General features: G+C 40.3%; 2 protein-coding genes, 3 long non-coding RNA genes and 5 other non-coding genes across 11 annotated transcripts; 6 read left to right on the top strand and 4 right to left on the bottom strand.

The window, feature by feature from the left end:
• The first annotated feature begins 67 nt into the window (after positions 1–67).
• Positions 68–141, top strand: TRNAV-AAC. Its single transcript has one exon. It is a non-coding gene; the product is annotated as a tRNA-Val (tRNA).
• Positions 142–209: 68 nt separating this feature from the next.
• On the top strand, positions 210–283 carry TRNAV-AAC. The gene has a single exon. It is a non-coding gene; the product is annotated as a tRNA-Val (tRNA).
• A 67-nt stretch (positions 284–350) lies between these two features.
• TRNAV-AAC lies at positions 351–424 on the top strand. Its single transcript has one exon. It is a non-coding gene; the product is annotated as a tRNA-Val (tRNA).
• A 67-nt stretch (positions 425–491) lies between these two features.
• TRNAV-AAC lies at positions 492–565 on the top strand. The gene has a single exon. It is a non-coding gene; the product is annotated as a tRNA-Val (tRNA).
• A 726-nt stretch (positions 566–1,291) lies between these two features.
• On the top strand, positions 1,292–4,068 carry LOC111463931. Its single transcript, XR_002713959.1, has 3 exons — positions 1,292–1,540; positions 1,781–3,633; positions 3,715–4,068. It is a non-coding gene; the product is annotated as an uncharacterized LOC111463931 (long non-coding RNA).
• A 1,118-nt stretch (positions 4,069–5,186) lies between these two features.
• LOC111464058 (F-box/kelch-repeat protein SKIP30) lies at positions 5,187–9,293 on the bottom strand. Its single transcript, XM_023108114.1, has 2 exons — positions 8,929–9,293; positions 5,187–6,523 (listed from the first exon to the last, which is right to left on the bottom strand). Exon 2 carries the CDS (start codon positions 6,451–6,453, stop codon positions 5,416–5,418), a length of 1,038 nt encoding a protein of 345 aa, XP_022963882.1. The 5' UTR covers positions 6,454–6,523; positions 8,929–9,293; the 3' UTR covers positions 5,187–5,415.
• Positions 9,294–11,064: 1,771 nt separating this feature from the next.
• Positions 11,065–13,124, top strand: LOC111463793 (non-specific lipid transfer protein GPI-anchored 2-like). Its single transcript, XM_023107699.1, has 4 exons — positions 11,065–11,442; positions 12,097–12,123; positions 12,231–12,296; positions 12,758–13,124. The coding sequence occupies exons 1-4, from the start codon at positions 11,112–11,114 to the stop codon at positions 12,973–12,975; spliced, it is 642 nt and encodes a 213-aa protein (XP_022963467.1). The 5' UTR covers positions 11,065–11,111; the 3' UTR covers positions 12,976–13,124.
• On the bottom strand, positions 11,292–13,409 carry LOC111463794. Of its 2 annotated transcripts, none has more exons than XR_002713912.1 (4): positions 13,285–13,409; positions 12,732–13,045; positions 12,234–12,319; positions 11,292–11,427 (listed from the first exon to the last, which is right to left on the bottom strand). It is a non-coding gene; the product is annotated as an uncharacterized LOC111463794 (long non-coding RNA). The 2 variants fall into 2 exon arrangements; XR_002713913.1 differs by having other exon boundaries at positions 12,234–12,324.
• Positions 13,410–15,207: 1,798 nt separating this feature from the next.
• On the bottom strand, positions 15,208–20,890 carry LOC111464028. The gene is made up of 3 exons (XR_002713976.1): positions 20,757–20,890; positions 20,327–20,333; positions 15,208–15,227 (listed from the first exon to the last, which is right to left on the bottom strand). It is a non-coding gene; the product is annotated as an uncharacterized LOC111464028 (long non-coding RNA).
• On the bottom strand, positions 16,010–16,082 carry TRNAK-UUU. The gene has a single exon. It is a non-coding gene; the product is annotated as a tRNA-Lys (tRNA).
• Positions 20,891–22,111: the final 1,221 nt, after the last annotated feature.

Raw genomic sequence — 22,111 nt, forward strand, 5'->3', positions numbered from 1 at the left:
CTTTTAAATTATATATATTTTAATTTTAGATTTCCAGTAAATAACGCATTGCTTTTCGTCACAACATGGTGTCGTGGTGTAGTTGGTTATCACGTCAGTCTAACACACTGAAGGTCTCCGGTTCGAACCCGGGCGACGCCACTTTTGAAATTATATATATTTTAATTTTAGATTTCCAGTAAATAACGCATTGCTTTTCGTCACAACATGGTGTCGTGGTGTAGTTGGTTATCACGTCAGTCTAACACACTGAAGGTCTCCGGTTCGAATCCGGGCGACGCCACTTTTAAATTATATATATTTTAATTTTAGATTTCTAGTAAATAACGCATTGCTTTTCGTCACAACATGGTGTCGTGGTGTAGTTGGTTATCACGTCAGTCTAACACACTGAAGGTCTCCGGTTCGAACCCGGGCGATGCCACTTTTAAATTATATATATTTTAATTTTAGATTTCCAGTAAGTAACGCATTGCTTTTCGTCACAAAATGGTGTCGTGGTGTAGTTGGTTATCACGTCAGTCTAACACACTGAAGGTCTCCGGTTCGAATCCGGGCGACGCCAAATTTTTATCAGATTAATTTCCATAATTATGTAAGGTGTTGATTGGGGGGGACGTGTCAGTCAAAAACAGCATATGCTTTGCTGGTGCGCCGAAGGACACTAGATTCCAACCAACCTCCATATCTATCTGGGCCCATTTACATCATTTTCCCACCAGAAATGGGCCTTGCTGCTCTGGAGCCCACCACCACAATCATCAATTTTCTCCATTATTTTTTATTTTCTCCCATTTCAATAAATAACACTACAAATATTACAACGTGCATGCAAATCCCCATAATTACACCCTTTTAATATTCCTACATTATTATAATTTCCTAATTATTAATTTTATTTCTTTTGAAAGCCGAGAAGAAGGGAGGAGAAAAAAATCTAGTCGTCATTGATCTCTGAATGAAAGAAAAAAAAATTAAGTTTAATAATTAAAAAAATTGTAGTTATCACATTAATTTCCATTAATAATTAACAAAAAGATTTAAAAAAATTAGGAATATAAACGAGTTAACTAAGCTTTAGGGCTAAAATTGTAATTGTAATTTTAATTTATTATTATTATTTGTATATAAAATTTACTAAAATCGCGGGAGAGACAGGGGGAATGAACTACAAGATTTTATTATAAATCAATGATGGCAGTTTCGTAATTATAATGAAATATAGAGCTAAATGTGGAAGGCACGAGGGAGAGCACGCGAGGGCGATGCTTGAGCAGATATTTAAATGCAACTCTGGAACCATTTCAGATCCGTCGATTCTGGTTCAAACCCTCGCTCGGGGCTCAATCTCCATGGCAGCGCTCTAATCCAAACTGAAGAAAATCTTCAAAAACAGGAAAGAAAATATACAAAAAATTTGGAAAAGAAATTAGTGCCTCTACTGCTCGTTGACGGAGAATTTCAGTCTAAATCTTCTTTACGGTTCATCATTTTGTTCTATAGATCTTCACCCCACTGAAGAACTTCATACATAATTTCGGTGCGTTATTCTCTCACTCTCTTCTACAAATGTTTGAAGGAATTGATGCTTAACTATACAGTGTTGTTTCTTTTTTGCTCGACCTTGGCCGGTTCTGGATCTTTTACTTTCTTTATGCTATTTTATTTTGATTTTTGTTTGGTTGCGATTGAATAAGTTTTTCCCTACGATTAGTTAGCTTTTATTTGTAGATCTGGTTAGATAAGGATAAATCATCTCGTTTATCTTTTTGTTTTTCAGATACGCAGATCGAGTCATCTCTGGTACGATTTGGATCTGGCGTGGAAGAGATAAACTAGGGTTGTCTCAAAGGTTGTGACTTTTAGTATAGTTATCAGCGTTGTGTTGAGTTGTAGAAGTTGGATCTACTGGGAGAAACTGAAATTGTGTCGTAACTTATAACTGGATACATACTTTGACTTAAAAGTTATTTAGCTATGGAAGCAGTGATTGTTGTTGAGCAGCATAGGAACCAATATTATGGTCGGATCGAGCCGCATGGACCAGCTCGATTTGAATCACCCCCTTCCCGGGACTTCAGAGGGATGAACTGTAGGAGTTTCCAGTCGGGAGCTGGTATACTCCCAACTCCCTTGAAGGCTTGTATCTCTGGAACTAAACATGTCTACCCTTCTTCCCCCAAGACACCCCCAACTTGTTTAAGTTCCAACGCCGGAAATGGCAAACAACTTGCTAGTGTGAAAAGTGCTCCAATTCCCATCACTGCCAAATTTTCAAACAAGAACAGTGCTTTGCATGAAGAGTTTTATGACCGAAATTTCTCATTCTCTGAGCTTTGGGCTGGACCCACTTACTCAAATTCACCGCCACCAAGTTCATTACCCATTCCCAAATTTTCAGTTGCTAAGAGAACCAAGTCACTGGAGTTGCCTCGCTCTGCACCTGAATTTGAAATGCATCGTCCATCTGCCAAGTCTGCACCACCATCCCCAACTCGGGAGCTTGAGTCTTCCTCCAGGTTTATCTTTCATAGTGCTGACTCTGCGACTAAGACACTACGTCGCATTCTTAATCTAGATGTCGACAATGAATGAACTCCAGGGAGCATCAAGCTCCTGTAAAGAGGCTTACTTTGTAAGCCAGGTAGTTTCAGTATGTATATAGAATGAATAAATTGGTTAGTGAGGACAGTCACAAGTATCCTTCGTTTTCAGTGCTGGCGTATATCCTTCGATCGCAGCTACAGGCTCTGACACTTTCAATTAATTTTCAGATGTTGCACCCTAGTATGTGCTTAGATGCACAACTCAATTTGGTCTTAGCGGACGAAGACAAGATAGGGTGTGATAGCAACACAGATTAAATCAAGATACTGGGAAGGCAGAAATAGGTTGTTTGTGAACTTTAGTGTTGCAGTGAATGAAACCTTCATTCTGCACTGCATGAATCTGCTGGCTTTTATCTATCGAGTTTCATATGAACATTTCTAGTAATCATGGATCTGCTGGCTATTATCTCTGTTCTGGCTATCATGCCCTGACCAGATTCTTAGCCTCTATTCTATTCTAGAGTTTAGGTTGTCGCGTAATTTGTATCATACTTTAGGAACCCAAACTAATGCTTGTTTAAGTTCAGTAGGTTTCTGTTTCATTCTTTCCATCCATTCCCCGCGTATCCTGTGTTCTAGCTGCTATCCTTCTTACATAGATAGTTTGATGACTTATTAGTTAGGTTCTTTAACCCTGATGAAATGGTTACTCGACAGTTAAATCTCTCCTTTTCTTAATATCCTTGATCCTTTTCGTTTTCTCATACCTCATCTACATCTTATAGCCTCTCACTCCCTTCGTTTTCCTCATACCCCATCTAAATCTTATAGCCCCTCGCTTCTTTTCCTGTGCATTATGAAGGAGATATTCCTTCTCTACTGCCTTTTCAGTTTTTTGAAAGAAAAGGTGGGAATAGGATAGTGATAGTATGACTTTCTAGTTTGCTTCTTTGGAATTACTGTGTAGCACTTTCCTGTGTCCAGTGCCGCTTTGTTTTGTCATCTACGTAGTATGAAACTGGTTCTTGCAAGGTTCGTCGTTGTCCTTCCAGGAGATCATTGATCACACGGAGCGGTATATGCGGTAAGCCTCTTTTACCGTCATCTTGCTCTGTTTCGACACATATTTGTTCCATTGTTCATTTTCCTTATTTTCATGTACCAGAAACCTAAGGGTGAGCAGTTCAGGTGATGGTTTCAGTGGCATGGTTGGTTTGTTGTGGACGTGGTTGATCACGAGAGGTTTTCGTCTTAGAAGAGCCTGGGTCCAGTTTGTGTTTGTGTTTATCCTTGTATTGAAAGCTGTACACTTTGAGAGTCCTACTGTGGATCGTTGGAGCCTTTTGTTTTGTTTCCTTTGCATATCAGTTCGGATAGTAATTGCCTTCTTTCTGTTTTGAATGGCCTATGTTGATTGGCATTTCCAGAAAGTGAAGCAATACTGTAATGTTATTGTTATTGTAGTTTGTTGGCTACTTTATTATGTATGAATAGTTTGTGTTTGTGCAAGCTTTCTAAACAACCATTTGAATTCATGCCAAGTCTTTTGTAAGCATTATCTAATGTGTTTTGTAGATTAAAAATTGATTTGTGATTAAAAAAAGTTATCCAAATCACGTCATTGTTTGATTACTTCTAATTAATATAATCATAGTTTAAATGGGAAGTAGGTAGAAGCCGCGCAGAAAACGTAAAAAAATCAAAGTCGTTTTCTACAGGGTAAGCATGTAACTTGTGATCTTCCAAGATGGGCAGGCGTGGATTCCCTGCTTTCTCTAATTATTACTTTTGTTTTTTCTTCTTCTTTTGGTATTTTGTTATGGTCAGCTCCTCCTCAAATTCTGAACAGCTGAATACTGCACGCTTCTTCGTAACGTCACCGACCTCAACTTTAGGGGCGGTTTGAGTTTTGGAATCTGTTTAGTTGTAACAGCCGAAGCCCACCGCTAGCAGATATTGTCTTTTTCGGGCTAGGGAGAGGTTTCCATACTCTTATAAAGGGTTTTTTGTTCTCTTTCCCAACCGACACGTAGATCGCTAGCAGATATTATCTTTTTCGGGCTAGGGAGAGGTTTCCATACTCTTATAAAGGGTTTTTTGTTCTCCTTCCCAACCGACACGTAGATCTTACAATTCACCCTTCTTCAGAGGCCAGCGTCTTCGCTGTGTTCCTCTCTTCGATCGATGTGGAAACCCCGCCAAATCCCCTTTGGGGAACAGCCTTCACTCTCCTCCCCAACCGATGTGAGATCTCACAATTCACCTCTCTTCAGGGCCCAACGAACACTCATTCCTTTCTCCAATCGATATGGGACCCCCACCAAATCCACCTCCTTTGGGGAACGACTTCCACCAAATCCACCCCCTTTGGGGAACAGCCTCTTCACTGGCATATAGCCCGGTGTCTGGCTCTAATACCATTTGTAACGGCACAAACCCACCATTAATTGATATTATCCTCTTTGAATTTTCCATTTTGGGCTTCCACTAGGGATTTTTAAAACGAGGGAGAGGTTTCCACACCCTTGCAAACAAAGGGTGTTTCGTTCTCCACCCAACCGATATGAGATCTCACATTAGCTTAGAATAACTATCTCAAATTGCAAGTATTTATACACGATCAAAAAAATATGAGTGTTAACAAATCATTCTTCTTCATTCAAGTATTTAGAAGTGAAAATTTGACCCTCCATCGTCACACTAATTCTTAATATTCATGGAACCATTCCAATGATATCCAAACTAACATCAAAGACCAGAGATTACAAAAAAAGAAAGAAAGAAAAGGCAGTAGGAGGGATTTGATTCTGACAGACCCAACACAATTCAATGACAAGGTAGAAGAAACACAATAAGGAATGAAGTCCTAAATTCTCAACCGAGCACATCCCCGAATCGCTCCACAGCATTTCGTCATCGAAGCTGCATGTCGCCATGTTGGCCTCTCGCCTCCTGTTGTCAATATGTCGACGTCCGACGTTGGTTTGATGTCCCAATTCAAACGGTCGGGACCGATATCCCCTCCGATCACGTAAATTTCATCTCTCAAACCAATCATCGCAAACCCAATTCGTTGCCGAAACTCGGATGCTGAAATAACAACCTTCCTCACTTCTCCATCGTGCTTGAAAATATGTCCATGGCTCATGACATAAAGTGAACCCTGGACAACAGCCATTGGACCTTGGAGCCAACCATAGTCTTCAACTCTCCATTCAAGCTGCACATCGTCTAAAATTTGCACCGTTGATAACCCCTTGTGCAAAACGTGCAACTTCCCTCCAATCACTACCCCTGTGCAAGCAGAATTGTGAGTATGGTGTAGATCAGGCAGTGGAATCCATACATCTCTATCAGGATCATACATTTCTGCCTGAGAAATCGATTTTCTGCAGCTAGTAAAACCACCCGCAACGACAATCCTTCCACCCAAGACACAGCACGCAAACATGGCACGTGGTACAAGCATCGATGCACGTTGAAACCACCGATGTATTATAGGATCATATGACCATACCTCATTGGTTGCAAAGTTCCTATCTTGATCACCAGTCAACGGATCAACGTCATCACTGCCACCGCCGAGCACAAACAACTTTCCAGCAGTGGAGACGGCACCAAAGTGTGCAAGATGCCTAATTCTCGATGGAAGTACAGGAATTGTTATCCAAAGGTCTCTGAGGGGGTCATAAAGCTGCCATAGATTCTCGGGTTCAAATGCGCATACGCATAATAGATCTTCTGATGATCCGATCTCCTGTCGAACTCTAAAAAGTTCAGAACTACGAATGGCAGCTAGCCAGGATTTAGAAACAAGCTCCAACTTTGGATAGAGGTGGAAGGGAACACGAGCGAGGCACCTAAGGGCGACAGCGTCTGGGAGACCGTCAATCAATTCAGACATAATAATCACTTTTCATTCGTTTCTGATGACTACACACCACAGGTTGTTTCTTATTCAGGAAGCAAGTAATCTGTGATGCCAACATTAGGTAACAATTTAGAAGATGAAAAGAAAGCATCTTTTAGCATACACTGACAATATGGTAACATACAGAAGAACCAAACAAAACCAACCAGTCACATGGTCTAGGAGAAAATTACTGCTTCTTATAGCATGAATTCATGTAACTGATTAGAGAAGAGTCTCCATCCTTCCTGATGATCGGAAAATCTTATGAAACTGATAATTGAACTTTTAACCTATAAACAGACACTCATGACACGACACGGTGATGGATGTACGCTTACCATGTGATGTCTATGAATGAGGTCGTTATAAGAGTTCGAAATAGATTCCAAAGTATAGAAGGTCTTAACCATCTAGAAAAAGGAAAAACTGCTTGAATGACAAGCATATGAAAAAAAGAAAGTGGATATAATGCTATTAATATAATCAATATTCAAATTTCTGACTAACACTATTGTGAAATTAACCAATAAATGGCCGGTGATCAGAAAAGAGTAATCTCATTCTCAATAAAAATGGGGTAATATTTTATACCATCAAAATCAAATTTTGATGATTAAATACATGTTTGGGAGTGGTTTTGAACATGACAAACATGAGCTAAACTTATCACTCCATACATGGGGGTTCCCATGTAAATGCATGGCATGATGTTTCTAGTTTCTAGTACCCAAGTTGGAACAGTCCAAGCCCACCGCTAGCGGATGTTATCCTCTTTGGACTTTCACTTTCGGGTTTCCCCTCAAGGTTTTTAAAATGTGTCTACTTGGGAAAAGTTTTCACACCCTTATAAAGAATACTCCATTCCCCTCTCCTGCCAAAGTGGGATCTCACAATCCACCTCTTTCGGAGCTCAGCATTCTTGCTGGCACTCGTTCATCTCTCGAATCAATGTGGGGAACTTGTCCATGAGCTTAAGCTACAAAGTCCAAAGACAATGTCTGAACGACCATTACTTAAATCAATAATATCAGAATTTAGATAGTAAAAGAAACAATTTGTTTTCCTGGATAGGGAAGACATGAATATATGCAAGACCAAATTGAACAAAGAAAAAGGTATCAAATTAAGATAAACGATAAATGTTCGCAACGGTGGGAAAAATGATAAACAACTATAAAAGTGATTCATTTTTTAACCCTTACATTTCAATGTAGCTTCTAAACAGTTTTTGATGCAGAAAATCTATATAAATCATTCCAATGGCCAAGAACAACTAGGGAATCCATCCCAACTTAACTAAAATTAATAACTTGACCATATAAAAATTAACTATCTAATATGTGAGATCCTACATCGGTTGGAAAGGGGAACAAAACATTCTTTATAAGGATGTGAAAACCTCTTTCTAGTAGAGGCGTTTTAAAAACCTTGAGGGGAAGCCTAAAAGGGAAAACCCAAAGAGGACAATATCTGCTAGTAGTGAGTTTAGACTGTTACAAATGATATCAGAGCCAGATATCGGGCGATGTGCTAGCGAAGAGGTTGAACCCCAAAGGGGCATCGACACCAAGCGGTGTGCTAGCAAGGACGATAGGCTTCAAAGGGGAGTGGATTGTAAGATCCCACATCGGTTGGAGAGGGGAACAAAACATTCTTTATAAGAATGTGGAAACCTCTCCGTAGCAAACGCATTTTAAAAATCTTTAGGAGAAGCCTGAAAGGGAAAACACAGGACAATATCGATTAACGGTGGGTTTGGGTTGTTACATAATATCTCATCCTACGCCCCGCCCCGTTTCTTTATTTGATTGATATCATTCTAGACTTAGTCTTGAATATAGACTAAAGACTAACGCTTGAATTTGCCAAATATGAACTGATAATCGGAATAGCAGGAGGTACTCATGGCACTCAAGGCAGCAGAATTCTGATCAAATTTTTCCCACTCAAACTAAGATCAAGACTCAAAAAGAAGAAACAGAATTGATAATGCGGTAACAAGTCCATCTGTTTGTGCATGATCCCGAGCCCCTGCACCTAAACTGGCTTCAAACTTCCAGGCTATATATCCGCATGAATTGAACTTCTCAGACTCAAATATCGAGGAAATTCTAGCCAACAAACCTAAGGTACGCAAATCAATTTAAACCCAACATCGAATCCCAAGACAATCACAAATTATAGCAAAACCTAAAAATTACGGAGGGGAAAAAAGGATGCAAACTCGAATGAACTCATAATCGTGCCATTTACTCAAACGCCCGCAAACTCGGGGGGAAAGAAACGAATAAAATACATCAGAAATTTGCATTCGAAGTCAAACCAGCCTCGAATTCAACCGGAAGAGCGTGCCGATTCAAAAAGAAAATTCAAGAATTGATGAACAATAAGGAGAAATTGTAAAATGGGTGTAAATTGTATTGAGGCAGCATTGTAGAAGAAGATGAAAAGAAGTAGTAGTTATACCTGGGAGAAAGAAAGCCGCGAAAGAAGAAGAAATTAGCGGTGTGTTGCTCAGATTGCAGATACGGAGGACAGAAAAAGGGTAGCGTTGGATTGCTGCAATCAAGATTTAAGGCCCCGACAGTCCGAGAGGGATGACTTGAACGGGGTTGGAGATTGAACCGAGTCAGACACAATCGAAAGAAGAAGAATAAGAAGAAGAAGAAGGAAGCTTATGCAGGTTGTGTGTGTTCTTGAAGGCAATGTTCCAACTTCTGCCAAGCGTTTGGAGATTGAACAAAAAATGGAATACAGCTTTTGGAATTTTCAAGTACATTCAACTTACGTTACCCTAAACAGAATGGACGCTTGGGGGAATTCGGATATTCCCTAATTCCTTCCCCTTTCATTTCTTCTATTACACAAACTATGCACCAAACCTCCTCTCCCCTCTAGGGGTAAAACAGACATTTCACCAAACCCGTCTCCTAACTTACTTAGGGGTAAAATAGACTTTTGAACCAAACCCGTCTCCTAACTTACACAAGGGTAAAATAGACTTTTGACAGAACTTATATAGGGGTAGAATAGACTTTTGACGAAATTATAACTGTGAATATCTCGTGATGATCAATTTGCATGTAATGATTATTTTACCGTACATAAAAGTGCAACTTTTATGAAACAAGAGGCTCATACAAGTTTTGATATTGTGTTTAAGTCATGACGGTGAAGATTTTGTTTAGTAAGTCATGTCAAAAAAGTGGCCCGAGAAAAAATTTATAAATGGAAAAGAAAGGTCATGTTAATTAAATTTTAACATCGCTCGCTATAAAAGTGACAAATGTATATCATTTAGCTAACACTTTTCCACCACGTGCTTTCAATGATTCGTTGTTTGGCCTGTTGTTGTGAAAGCCTTTGTTTAAGCCTTAAGGATTTAAATATTGTGCTTTAAATTTAGAGCAAATAATTTGCAATTAGTGGGACGCTCTACGTTGGCTTATGACTCCTTGTCACTTTAGATATGCACATATGCTAGATAAAAAAAATATATTAAAATGAGTCATAAGGGAGGGATGGTGTTAGTCTTTTACCATTTCGGGGCTTCAAGGCCTAAGCGAGAATTGTAAGAAGAGCGTCTTGGCGTTTTTCTTTGAGAATGGCTTTTAAGGACAGTGTTGAGTGGCACGGGTGTGACAACAATACTCTGTATCCCTTTAATTGGAGGTTGAAATATAAGACCAGACTTTGGCATGACATTAAAAAATAACTTGACATGAACATTCGAGGGTTCATATCTCAATAGCACTTGAATGGATGGATGCTCGAAAGGTCCTAAATATAAAGACTTATGGGTCAATTTTCGATGAATGTGTTCCAGCGAGCAGTAAAGACCAATGACATTCTAAGGTTTAAGGTGACATCATGACGCATTAGTGAGATTCGGGAGTTTTTTGATAAGCGTGATATTTAAGAGTTTTTTGATAAGCATGATATTTAACTGTTACGCTATGGCAAACATTATTATGCATAAACATTGAAATCACCTAATAAGCTCCAGTTGAACGTTTTAAAACCGTTTTGATCCAATTAGGATCCTAACACTTCCTGTTTAAGTTTCAAATCGATATTAAAGCGTGTAAGCTTTGACCTAGATGATGAAACAAGAAGTGACGTTCCATTTGAAGGGTTTTGACTTAGAGGAGAGGTAAGGTTGAGCCTTAAAGACTTAGACCAAGAGTAGAAGCAAATCGCCTAGAGTTTCAATTGAAATAAAATATACATACAGAGGCGTGTATGACTGAATGAAGCTTAGTTCCACATCAGTCACGTTCAGTGAACGAGAAAAACACATTGCCTAAAGGTCGATGAAGCTACAAAGATGAACGAAAAAGTATACCGAACTTGAGTTCTCTAAAAGGTTAGTCATGATTGAAACTCGAGCTCCCCAAAAATTCATTTATGTACAAAGGCTTTATTGGTGCAACCAACATGCCAAACTCCACCCAATGGAAGCTCCAAACTATTGACCTTACAATGGTGAAGTATAACTTGGTTCATTGAAGTTGGTTGAACCCCAAAACCCAAGATTCAAATCTACCAGACTGACCCTTCAAATTCCCCAAACTTACATAAACTACGACAAACCTCCCATTGGAAGATGGCAGGACTGCAAATTCTCTTGAACTTCTCTGTTCATTTCAATGGCGATTTTGAAGGCCTTAGCGTTCATCTCAGTTGCAGCAACTATCTTAAGGAGTTGTTCAGTTGAAGGGCAGATTCGTTCGCCTTGCACGGCCTCAATGATCAACAATTTCACGCCATGTTTCAATGTCATCACTGGAAGTAGCAGCAATGGTTCTTCACAAAAGGAAAGTTGCTGCACCACACTGAGTTCGCTGTCGGGGATAAGCATGGACTGTGTCTGCCTTTTACTTACTGCTAATGTGCCTGTTCCACTGCCCATCAATGCGGCCCTTGCGCTCGTTCTTCCAAGTTCTTGTAACATTACCAACTTGCCTGCACAATGCAAAGGTAACAACTCATCACACCATTTTCAATGATTTTTAAGTGTTTTAAGTGCAAAAAAAAAGAAAAGTATTCTTAAGCGTCGGAAAAGTCTTGCCAAATGGTCTATAGCCCAATTTCACCGCTAGCAAATGTAGTTCTTTTTGGACTTTCCCTTTCGGGCTGTTGCAAATGGTATCAGAGTCAAACACTGGGCGATGTATTAACGAGGAGGCCAAGCCTCGAACGAAGCGGTGTGTCAACAAGGGGTGGATTGTGAGATCCCACATCGGTTGGGGAGGAGAACGAAACATTTCTTATAAGGGTGTAGAAACCTAACAAACGTCTCTTAGGAATCCCGAAAGGGAAAATCCAAAGAGGACAATATTTACTAGCGGTGGGCTTGGGATGTTACAAATGATATCATAGCCAAACATAGGGCGATGTGCCAGTGAGGACGTTAGGACCCGAAGGGGGTGGATTGTGAGATCTTAAATTGGTTGGGGAGGAGAGTAAAGCATTCTTTACAAGGGTGTGGAAACCTCTCCCTAACATACGCGTTTAAAAACTTTGAGCAAGGAAAAGTCTAAAGAGGACAGTATCTGCTAACGATGGACTTGGACGGTTAACAATTTCTTAGATTTTATGAGTTTTAACGTTGGTATTGATCATATCTTGCAGCTTCAGGTTCTCCCCTGCCATCACCAGGTATGATTAATCTTCTCTAGTTCTCATCAAATTTCTTGTGCATCACTAGATCAATGAAAACTCAGAGTAAGAGAGGGTTGAAAATTTAATTCTTCTGTAATCGACAGGACCTATCTCACTTGGACCAGCTGCACCATCTCCTACTGCAGCTGCTTCTCCTCTAAGCCCACAAGGTAACCTCCTTGTGCATGATTATCTAATCTTGTCATAACATTAGGAATCAACATTAAGAATGAGCAAATTCACATCTATTCAATATAAACCGGGTTAGAAATTACAGACCTCCACAATAGTATGATATTATCTCATCGAACAAAGTACATTATAGAGCCTTCCCGGAGACCTATGGAGCCCTCGAATAGCCTCCCCTTAATCGAGGCTCGACTCCTTCTCTAGAGTCCTCGAATAAAGTACACCCTTTGTTTGACACTTTAATCTCTTTTAACTACACCTTCGAAGCTCACAACTTCTTTATTCCATATTTGAGGATTCTATTGACATAGCGAGAAATTAAGGACAAGTTCTTACCAATAAATTAGCCAATTTATACTCGCTCCCAATGGTTAAAAGGCATTGACAATCGTCTTGGAAAGTTCATTTGTACTTACAATTGTTCTTTAATTTGTGTGGGCAGTTTCCAAAGCAGTAGCAGTAGCTCCGGCACCAGAAAGCAGCCAGCCACAGGCCCAGCAATTGACACCGACGTATTCTCCGGCGGAATCGCAAGCTCCAGAAGCAGCCCACCGTCGGATCCGACCGGTTTTAGCTTCATCCGCATCTACTCCATCTTGTTCCTTCTCACCATCTCTCTTGCTGATTTCCATAGCCGTGATGGTCTTCAAATCCCATTGAACAGTTCTTTTGCTTTCGTTCCTCTACTAATTGAATGTGCTTGATGCGCGTTTGTTTCCCTCTTTTCACTCTGCAAAAAAGTTTAGAAATCAAAACTTCATTCCGATTTCGATGCCAGTTCTGATATATCTTTAATCAAATGTGATGTTACAACAATGAATGTGCAAATCAGAACAATTGATGAATATCGGCAACAAACAAATAAACATAAACAGAAGAATTGGAAAAAGTCGAAGCGAATGGTTGAACAGGCGATTCAATGGTAGGTAAGGAAGACATGGATTGGAATTGAAAATCGGAACCACAAACCCTAGATTAATAGGAGCATTATCGGTGTCCAAAATCAAGCATCGAAATGCGCTGTAAGACCATCCTCCAACTCCATCCATGTCCTTCATCACCGCACTGAGATACAACATGAAGTGAGCCACGATTTCACAATATGTCATGACGTTGACACTCGCCACAAATTTTAAAGGGTAATTAAGTCCTATATTCATTTTTCGTCTAGCTTTTACGGTTTTGTCCGGCCTTTGAAAAGGTTTGTCCTCACCAACTAAACGTCACTTGCGTGGATTCTACGTTTCTTTGGCAACACACGTTGTCGCGTGTGCATGTTCGTTCGTCTGCTACACACCAACATCGCATCTCGTTGTCATCTCGGTTCCCAACAATACTATCCATGCATCATGATGTCATCCCCATGTCTTGGCTTGCTCGGACACATCCATTGGAAACTGATCCATGTATCGATCATCTCATTGGGACATCTCAAATATCCATCTATCTGGGTTCTTATCAGGCATTGGACTCTCCCGTGTCCATGCTAGACTATTTACGGCATCCGTTACAAATAGCAGGTGCATTATCCAACCTCCAGCACACAGGCTAGGGCGCAATATCGGTACACCCGTGTCGTCCAGTGCTGTCTTTGAAAACTCATTTTAAAGGAAGCGTCTAGGAACGCTCGCCTTCATTGTGACATACACATGTGCCACATAGTAGCTCGCTTAGGTCATATGACCCAAAGGGGTGTAGAGCTGACACCATGCCTCCCCTATAGTACATTTTGAGTCATTTCCAATCTTTATCGAGTTGCCTTCCTTTTTGGCGTCTGTCGGGTATCTGATTGACACCAAATTTGTTGAGCCTTTCATCTTTCATATAGATAGACTTAATTCCAGAGCCGCATGTCGAAACTCATATTGAAACTTCGACTTCAGAGGTCATGGCCCGAGACCTTACCCGACCCTCTTTAAACTTGTTTTCAACACTAATGTCGCCTCATTCTCTCGAACTTTGCGTATGCCTCAACTTAGCTTCATTGCATACTCTTAATGTGTTGAATGATGCACTGTCCTCTTCAATCGCATCATAACACTTATCAATCTTGGCCCTCACGTGACCAGATGGGTGCCACTTGAAGGTCGCCCTTTGTCAATTTTATGCCTGGGATCACAGCCTACTTTCTCTCGGTTGATAGTGACGTAGGGCACTCAGATATAAACAAAAGCTTCACAGACCCGACCAGGGATATGCGAACAACGACGGTGATGCGATTGATGGGGCAAAGGTTTTGAGTGTGGATAAGTTCGATCAGAATGGAGGCTCCGCTGTTAGGAGGTAGAAAGAGAGGATCCGAGCACTGCATCTGCCTAGCTCAGCGACTGATACTACTCGTCTTATTACAGGTGTTGTTCGTCGCATTCTACTAAGTTATCACTTACGGGACTTGGGTTTTTGTGCATGCTGACTCATACATTTTTCTTGTCACTGATTGAATACTATGTGTCTCTGCGATCTGCTTGGATTTTCTACTCAGTATATATCATCCATGTTCTACGTTGTAGTGTAAGTGCAGGAACTCATTATCTGAATTATGAACTGTAGATTGTTGGAGTACTTGTGAAGATATTGGCAGCAGTAGCTTTGGTATTTGTGTTACTTTTAAATGGGTTGGAAGGCTGCTGAAAAGCTTATTAGGTACTGGAAGATTCTTTTGGGTGATAATGTAAGGGAAACTTTATGCAGATAAGTATCTTATTTCTTCTGTTGATGGTCGTGATTGTTTGTATTTGCCATAGGTGATGATCGGTAGAGGCAAGGTGTGAGATCCCACATTGGTTGGGGAGGAGAACGAAAACCTCCTTTATAAGAGTGTGGAACCCTCTCTCTAGCAGACGCGTTTTAAAAATATTGAGGAGAAGCCCAAAAAGGGAAGCGTAACGATATCTACTAGCAGTGGGCTTTGGCTGTTACAAATAGTGTTAGAGCTAGACGCTGGGCGATGTGCCAACGAGGAGGCTGAGCCTCAAAGGGGGTGTGTCAGCAAGGACGTTGGGCCTCGAAGAGAGGTGGATTGTGAGATCCCACATCGGTTGGGGAGGAGAACGAAACATCCTTTATAAGGGTGTGGAAGCCTCTCCCTACCAACCCTTTTTAAAGGGTGTGGAAGCGTGTCCCTACCAACGCTTTTTAAAAACCTTTAAAAACCTTGAGAGAAGCCCAAAAGGGCATTTATAAGGGTGTAGAAATTTCTCCCGTGAAGGGAAAGCTCGAAAGAAAAAGCCTAAAGTGGATAATATCTGCTAGCGGTGATCTTAGACCGTTATATTTGGACCGTTATATGAGAAACTGGTTTAGTAAAACCTGGTTGGTAAGAACATGGTAGTCAAATTGGACAATTAAAGGTTTAGAGTTGAGCTGTCTCATGTTTAATTGCTGTGCTTAGGCCCCTTCTGGCATGCGTTTGATAATGTAGGCAGTTGAGTTGTGCAATTGGCTGGTCTGTTGGCTTTGATTGATTTACTATCAAGTTTTTTTCCTCTCCTCGTACCCTCTCTGTGTATGAGGGCTTGACACCATATGAATATCTGTAAAGTCGATCTCAAGTAATGACATTACAAAGCTGACTTTATACTTCTCTCCATGTATAAAATGTTTAAGCTGTTGATCCAGCAACAGGGTTTGGATGCTGCATGTCAATAGAATCAAGTTGTCCTAGGTTAGGAACAAACCTTCATGGTAAGAAATTCACCATCTGTGGGAATCAAACCCACGACCACATGGTTAAAAGCCATGCGCTCTACCAGCTGAGCTAAGACGGCTTGTTGAAGGAACGTCAATATAACCATTAGTGTTGCAGAGAATGACAGGATAAATGGGAAAAAGATTATGTTACAAGATGCTAGCTTTACACTCCATGTTCTACTTATCTTGCTTTGCTTTCTTCACCCACTTTTTATCTGAACCAGAGAAGGGAAAGATCATTCAACGAGCAGCCATTGATTTATCCAATGGTATTTACTGTCATTGTGATAACTTGGGTGCCAGATTTGCTGATTTGACACTTCACTGCAAATGATTAACCACAGAGGCCGATTCGTACTCTGTATGTTATTTTCCAAGCTGACTTGCTTTTCTTTTTGTAGCAACACAGACAAAACTTAAAGGTACATACATACATGGAGTGCTGAACCAAATCAAGTGCTTTCTGTCTTGTAACTGTTGGGAAAAGGATGGATTCGTTGGGTTCCATTGCTCGTGGAGTAATTGGGCACACCCCCTTCTTTCATTATCATCACCAAAACAAAGATGGAGAGATTTCTACAGATTCTGAGAACTGGTAATGATCTTTCCACACAGTTTTGGTTGTGTTCTATCATATATGGCTTTTGCATATTGTTGACTCCTGAAATTTTGAATCTTTCAACTCTTTTCCTACTGATATTGACAATCACATGCGGTCTTTAACAAGTGAAGCCCGGCTCTGGCTAAAGTTTTTGTTAGGTCCCACGTCGGTTGGAGAGGAGAATGAAGCATTCTTTATAAGGGTGTGGAAACCTCTCCTTAACAAAATCGTTCCAACTAAAGTTTTTGTTAGGTCCCACATCGGTTGAAGAGGTGAACGAAGCATTTCTTATAGGGGTGTGGAAACCTCTCCCTAGCAAACACATTCCAGCTAAAATTTTTGTTAGGTCCCACATCGGTGGAGAGGGTAATGAAGCATTCCTTATAAGAGTGTGCAAACCTCCCCCTAGTAGACGCGTTCTAGCTATAGTTTTTGTTAGGTCCTATATCGGTTGAAGAGGTGAACGAAGCATTTCTTATAAGGGTGTGGAAACCTCTCCCTAGCAGACGCATTCTAGCTAAAATTTTTGTTAGGTCCTACATCGGTTGGAGAGGGGAACAAAACATTTCTTATAAGGGTGAGGAAACCTTCCCCTAGCAGACGTGTTCCAGCTAAAGTTTTTGTTAGGTCCTACATTGGTTGGAGAGGGGGAACGAAGCATTCATTATAAGGGAACGGAAACCTCTCCCACGCGTTCCAGCTAAAGTTTTTGTTAGGTCCCACATCGGTTGGAGAGGGTAACGAAGCATTCCTTATAAGAGTGTGCAAACCTCCTACTAGCAGACGCGTTCCAGCTAAAGTTTTTGTTAGGTTCTACATCGGTTGGAAAGGGAAACGAAACATTCATTATAAGGGAATGGAAACCTCTCCCTAGCAGACGCGTTCCAGCTAAAGTTTTTGTTAGGTCCCACATCGGTTGGAGAGGGGAACGAAACATTCCTTATAAGGGTGTGGAAACCTTCCCCTAGCAGACGTGTTCCAGCTAAAGTTTTTGTTAGGTCCCACATCGGTTGAAGAGGTGAACAAAGCATTCATTATAAGGGAACCAAAACCTCTCCCTAGCAGACGCGTTCCAGCTAAAGTTTTTGTTAGGTCCCACCTCGGTTGGAGACGGGAACGAAGCATTCCTTATAAGGATGTGGAAACCTCTCTCTAGTAGACGCGTTTTAAAACCGTGAAGCTGACGGCGATACGTAACGAAACAAACCAAACAATATCTGCTAGCGGTGAGCTTGTACAGTTATAGTTTTGAATTCGAGCCAGCCCAACATTATCTGTCAAAAAAACCAGAGATCTGCATGAAAATGAATGCTTGATTTCCAAAGTTGCACGGATTCAAATGCCTTCTATTTTGACTTTTGAATATGAATTCTACAGCTAAGACGACAGAAAGCTAACAATGTTCATAATTTGGACAGTGTTTCTTGCATAGACATTATTTCAACAACTGATTAATGATGTCTTTATGTTTCCACAAAGACAGCTCAAAATGAAAAACCCTTTATCTATTTGTGGCAAATTTTCCAGTAACTTAGGGAAGGGATCAGCAAAAGGTAATGGCTGTCTCTGTGGATTTTGATTATTCATTAAATCAGCATATGAACAGTGGGATTCTGTTCCATTTTTGCACCAACCCTTAACACTGTTTGTGATCATATATGGACATGCATGTTCATGCTTACGAGAATGAGTATATACTAATTAGCGTGGAGTTATAGTTATTTTGTGTGAGTGGATATTGTCTTCTTTTGGCATTTTCTTCTGGACTTTCCTTCAATTTTAAAACACATCTACTAAGGAAAAGTTTCCACACCCTTATAATGAATGCGTGCATTCGCAAGCACACCACCCAGTGTCTGGCTTTGTGTTAGCTTCAAGATTTTAAAATTCATCTGCTAGGGAGAAATTTCCTCACCCCTATAAGGAATGCGTACCCTCGCTCACATTGCTCAGTGTCTGACTCTGATACCATTTGTAACAACCCAAGCCCACCACTAACAGATATTATCTGCTTTGGCCCGTTACATATCGTCATTAGCTCCAAGGTTTTAAAATGTGTCTCCTAGGGAAAGGTTTCCACGCCCTTATAAGTTTCAATCTCCGCCTTATTTGGTCACCATGATGTATTATCAATTTCTATCTTTAAATCTAAATTATTGAATGGAAATAATTGAACCCTTTCCTGATTGAATGAACAAGGATCCATATGATCAACATCTAAAATCAGCTGCAAAACTGATAGTTTTTAATTGGTTCTTGACCAAATTGCCTGAAGAAAGAGCAGGACACAAAAGCATTATTGCATCAGATAATATTTAAATGGTATGAATATTTGTTTAAGTTGTACAATATTCAAACCAAAGCATTATTGCTTAAGTGTTGTTATAGGAAGTGGCCTAAGCTGTATATAAAATTGACTTGACAAGTAGATGCATGTGAGATAGAATCATTTAACTATAGGGTCGGTTGCTGGTTTATGAATAATGTCTAATACTTTTTTCAATCAACAAATGATTTAGTTTTGTGCCAATAATGCCAGTTGAGAGCCAGGATAGCCATTGGTGTGGCCATATGGCCCAGCTAGCGGCTTCCATGCCATGAAAAAGATAATCTCGTTTGAATGTTTTATCTTTTCATTCCTTTCCATATAATGCCATCGTTTTCATATCAGGAAGCATATTGGTGTAGGATTGAATTATTCCGAAAACAAACCCTGAGTCCCTATGTTGGTTAGAGAGGTGAACAAAACATTTTTTATAAAGATGTGAAAACCTCTATCTAATAGATGCGTTTTAGAACTGTGAGGTTGACAGCAATATATAACGGGTCAAAGTGGACAATATCTATTAACGGTGGGTTTGAGCTATTACAAATGGTATTAGAGTCAGACACTGGGTGCTGTGCCAACGAGGACGATGGGCCCTCAAGAGGGGTAGATTGTGAGATCCCACATTGACTAGATAAGGGAACGAGGGTGGAAAAACCTCTCCCGAGTAGACGCGTTTTAAAACCGTGAGATTGACGGCAATACGTAACGGGCCAAAGCGAATAATATCTACTAGATGTGGATTTGTGCAGTTACAAACCCACTAACAGCAAAAAAAAAAAAAAAACGAACAAAACAACCTGAGTGAGAAAAGATATTGTTGTTTATCAATGAAACCTTTCTCTCTCTCTCTCTCTTTTCGATTTAGATGAACACAAAAAAACAAGAAAGAAAATGTAAAGAGAAATATTGACTAAAGATTTATATTGATAACTTTAGTATGTACAATAAGAGAATACATTTTCTAGAAGATGTAGATCTGTGAAGATGAAAAACTCAAAGATGGGACTGAGAAATTTGATGGATCCGATTTCAGTTTCTAGGTCGAGTGTGTGTCGGATACTATGACCACAGAACAGTGGAAGCTGGATACTATGACTACGGAGTAGTGGAAACTCAAGGATCAACATGCGCTAGGGTTGATCCAGTTGATCCTGTCCAGAAACGTGGCGTTCAACATCATCAAGAAGAAGACAACGTATATTTGATGTGAAGATTATTCAATCTACAAATGTCTGAAGGTGAATCTGTTGCGGATCATATAAATGAATTTAAAGCATTGATTTTGTGTTCATCTAGATCGAGTGTGTGCGTTGTTGTACAATCCTACCATATATGTGGAGAAGATGTTGACTTCTTCGTTGAACTCAATGCGTCGGGATGGAGATTTAAACTTTTGACCTGTTGAGTGATAATATATATAGAAGCTAGTAGAGTTACAAATATGGGAGAATGTTTGGTTATTCATTTGGACAAAGTCTCATGATTATTATTGTAAAGCTGAAAAGGTAGCAATTTTCTGAGTGCATGCAAATGACATATCTCATACGTTATAACAGCAGCATTCATTTTACAGCTATGCTTTTTGGACAGCTTATGAAAGTCAGAAGTTACATATGAATATATGGTGAGCTATTTACTGCAGTTCTAGCCACACTTAAAAGTAAAAGTGTATATATTCTTGAAACGTAAAGTTTGTAAAAAAACGTTCCTCATAAAGAGGTGGAAACCTCTCCCTAGTAGACGTGTTTTAAGAATCGTGAGGCTGACAGTGATGCATAACGAGCCAAAGAGGATAATATCTACTAGCGGCGTGGATGTTACAAATTGTATTAGAGCTAGACACTAGGTTGTGTGTCAGTGAGAACGTTGGGCTCTCTCAAAGGGGGTGGATTGTGAGATCCCACATCAGTTGGACAGGAGAATGAAACATTTCTTATAAGAGTGTGGAAACCTCTCCCTAGCAAATGCGTTTAAAAAACCGTGAGACTGACGGCGGTACATAATGGGTCAAAATAGATAAAATTTGCTAGCGGTGGGTTTGGGCTGTTACAAACAATATCAAAATCAAACACTAGGCGGTGTGCCACAAGGGACGTTGGGCTCCCAAAGGGAGTGGATTGTGAGATCCCACGTCGATTGGATAGAAGAATGAAACATTCCTTATAAGGGTACGAAAACCTCACCCTAATAGACGCGTTTAAAGAATCATGAGACTGACAGCAATACATAACGAGTCAAAGCAAACAATATTTGTTAGCAGTGGTTTTGGGCTGTTACAAATGGTATCATAGCCAAACACCGGGCGGTGTGCCAGTGAGGACGTTAGGCCCCCAAAGGAGGTGGATTGTGAGATCCTACATCAGTTGGAGAGGAGAACGAAACATTCCTTATAAGGGTGTAGAAACTTCTCCCTAGCAGACGCGTTTTAAAAACGGCGAGGCTGACAGCAATACATAACGGGCCAAAACGGAGCGAAAAAGAGGTACTTTGAAGAGACTGATATACAATGGTACAATAAGATTAGACAGAGGAAGAAGAAAGGCAGTAGGGTCAGACAGAGTAAAGGGTAAGGCCACCCACACTCATGGCTTTTGGGCCACTACCAACCATCCAACCCTTTAAGATTGAGCTCTCTGTGCTTTCAAAATGGTAACTTTCTTAGGCTGTTTTGGTGAAACTTAGAATGGGGTCACACCCAGTTTGTTTACCAAGTAGCAGTAGCCGTAGCAGTTGTGGTTTCACTGTTCAACCAATCCATTCACCAATTAGGACCTGCCATTGCCTTATAAAGGAGCCTGAAACTCCATAATTTGGGTTCAAAAAGTGAAAAGTGGAGACAAAATATGAATGGATTCATAGCTTTATTTTATTCCCCACTTGTAGTTGCAGTTTGATGTCATCTGTACAATGGAATATTAAGCGACAAATGAAAACACCAAAAAAGTATCCTAATCCTAATCCTAATCCTTCCTTTCATTTCAAAGGGCAACCGTGTGTAGCAGTGAGTATTATAGCCACGAAGCCACCGACTCGAGCATATGATATAATCATCTAACACCAGCTACTCATTTACGACACTAGACTAGTCGATTTCTAAGTTGACAAAGCCTCAAGATATTTAAGATATCAACACTCAAAGAGCAACTGTATATCAGTATGTCAATATACCTTGCTAC

Source organism: Cucurbita moschata, unplaced genomic scaffold (assembly GCF_002738365.1).
Source record: "Cucurbita moschata cultivar Rifu unplaced genomic scaffold, Cmos_1.0 Cmo_Scf00029, whole genome shotgun sequence".
NCBI lineage: Eukaryota > Viridiplantae > Streptophyta > Magnoliopsida > Cucurbitales > Cucurbitaceae > Cucurbita > Cucurbita moschata.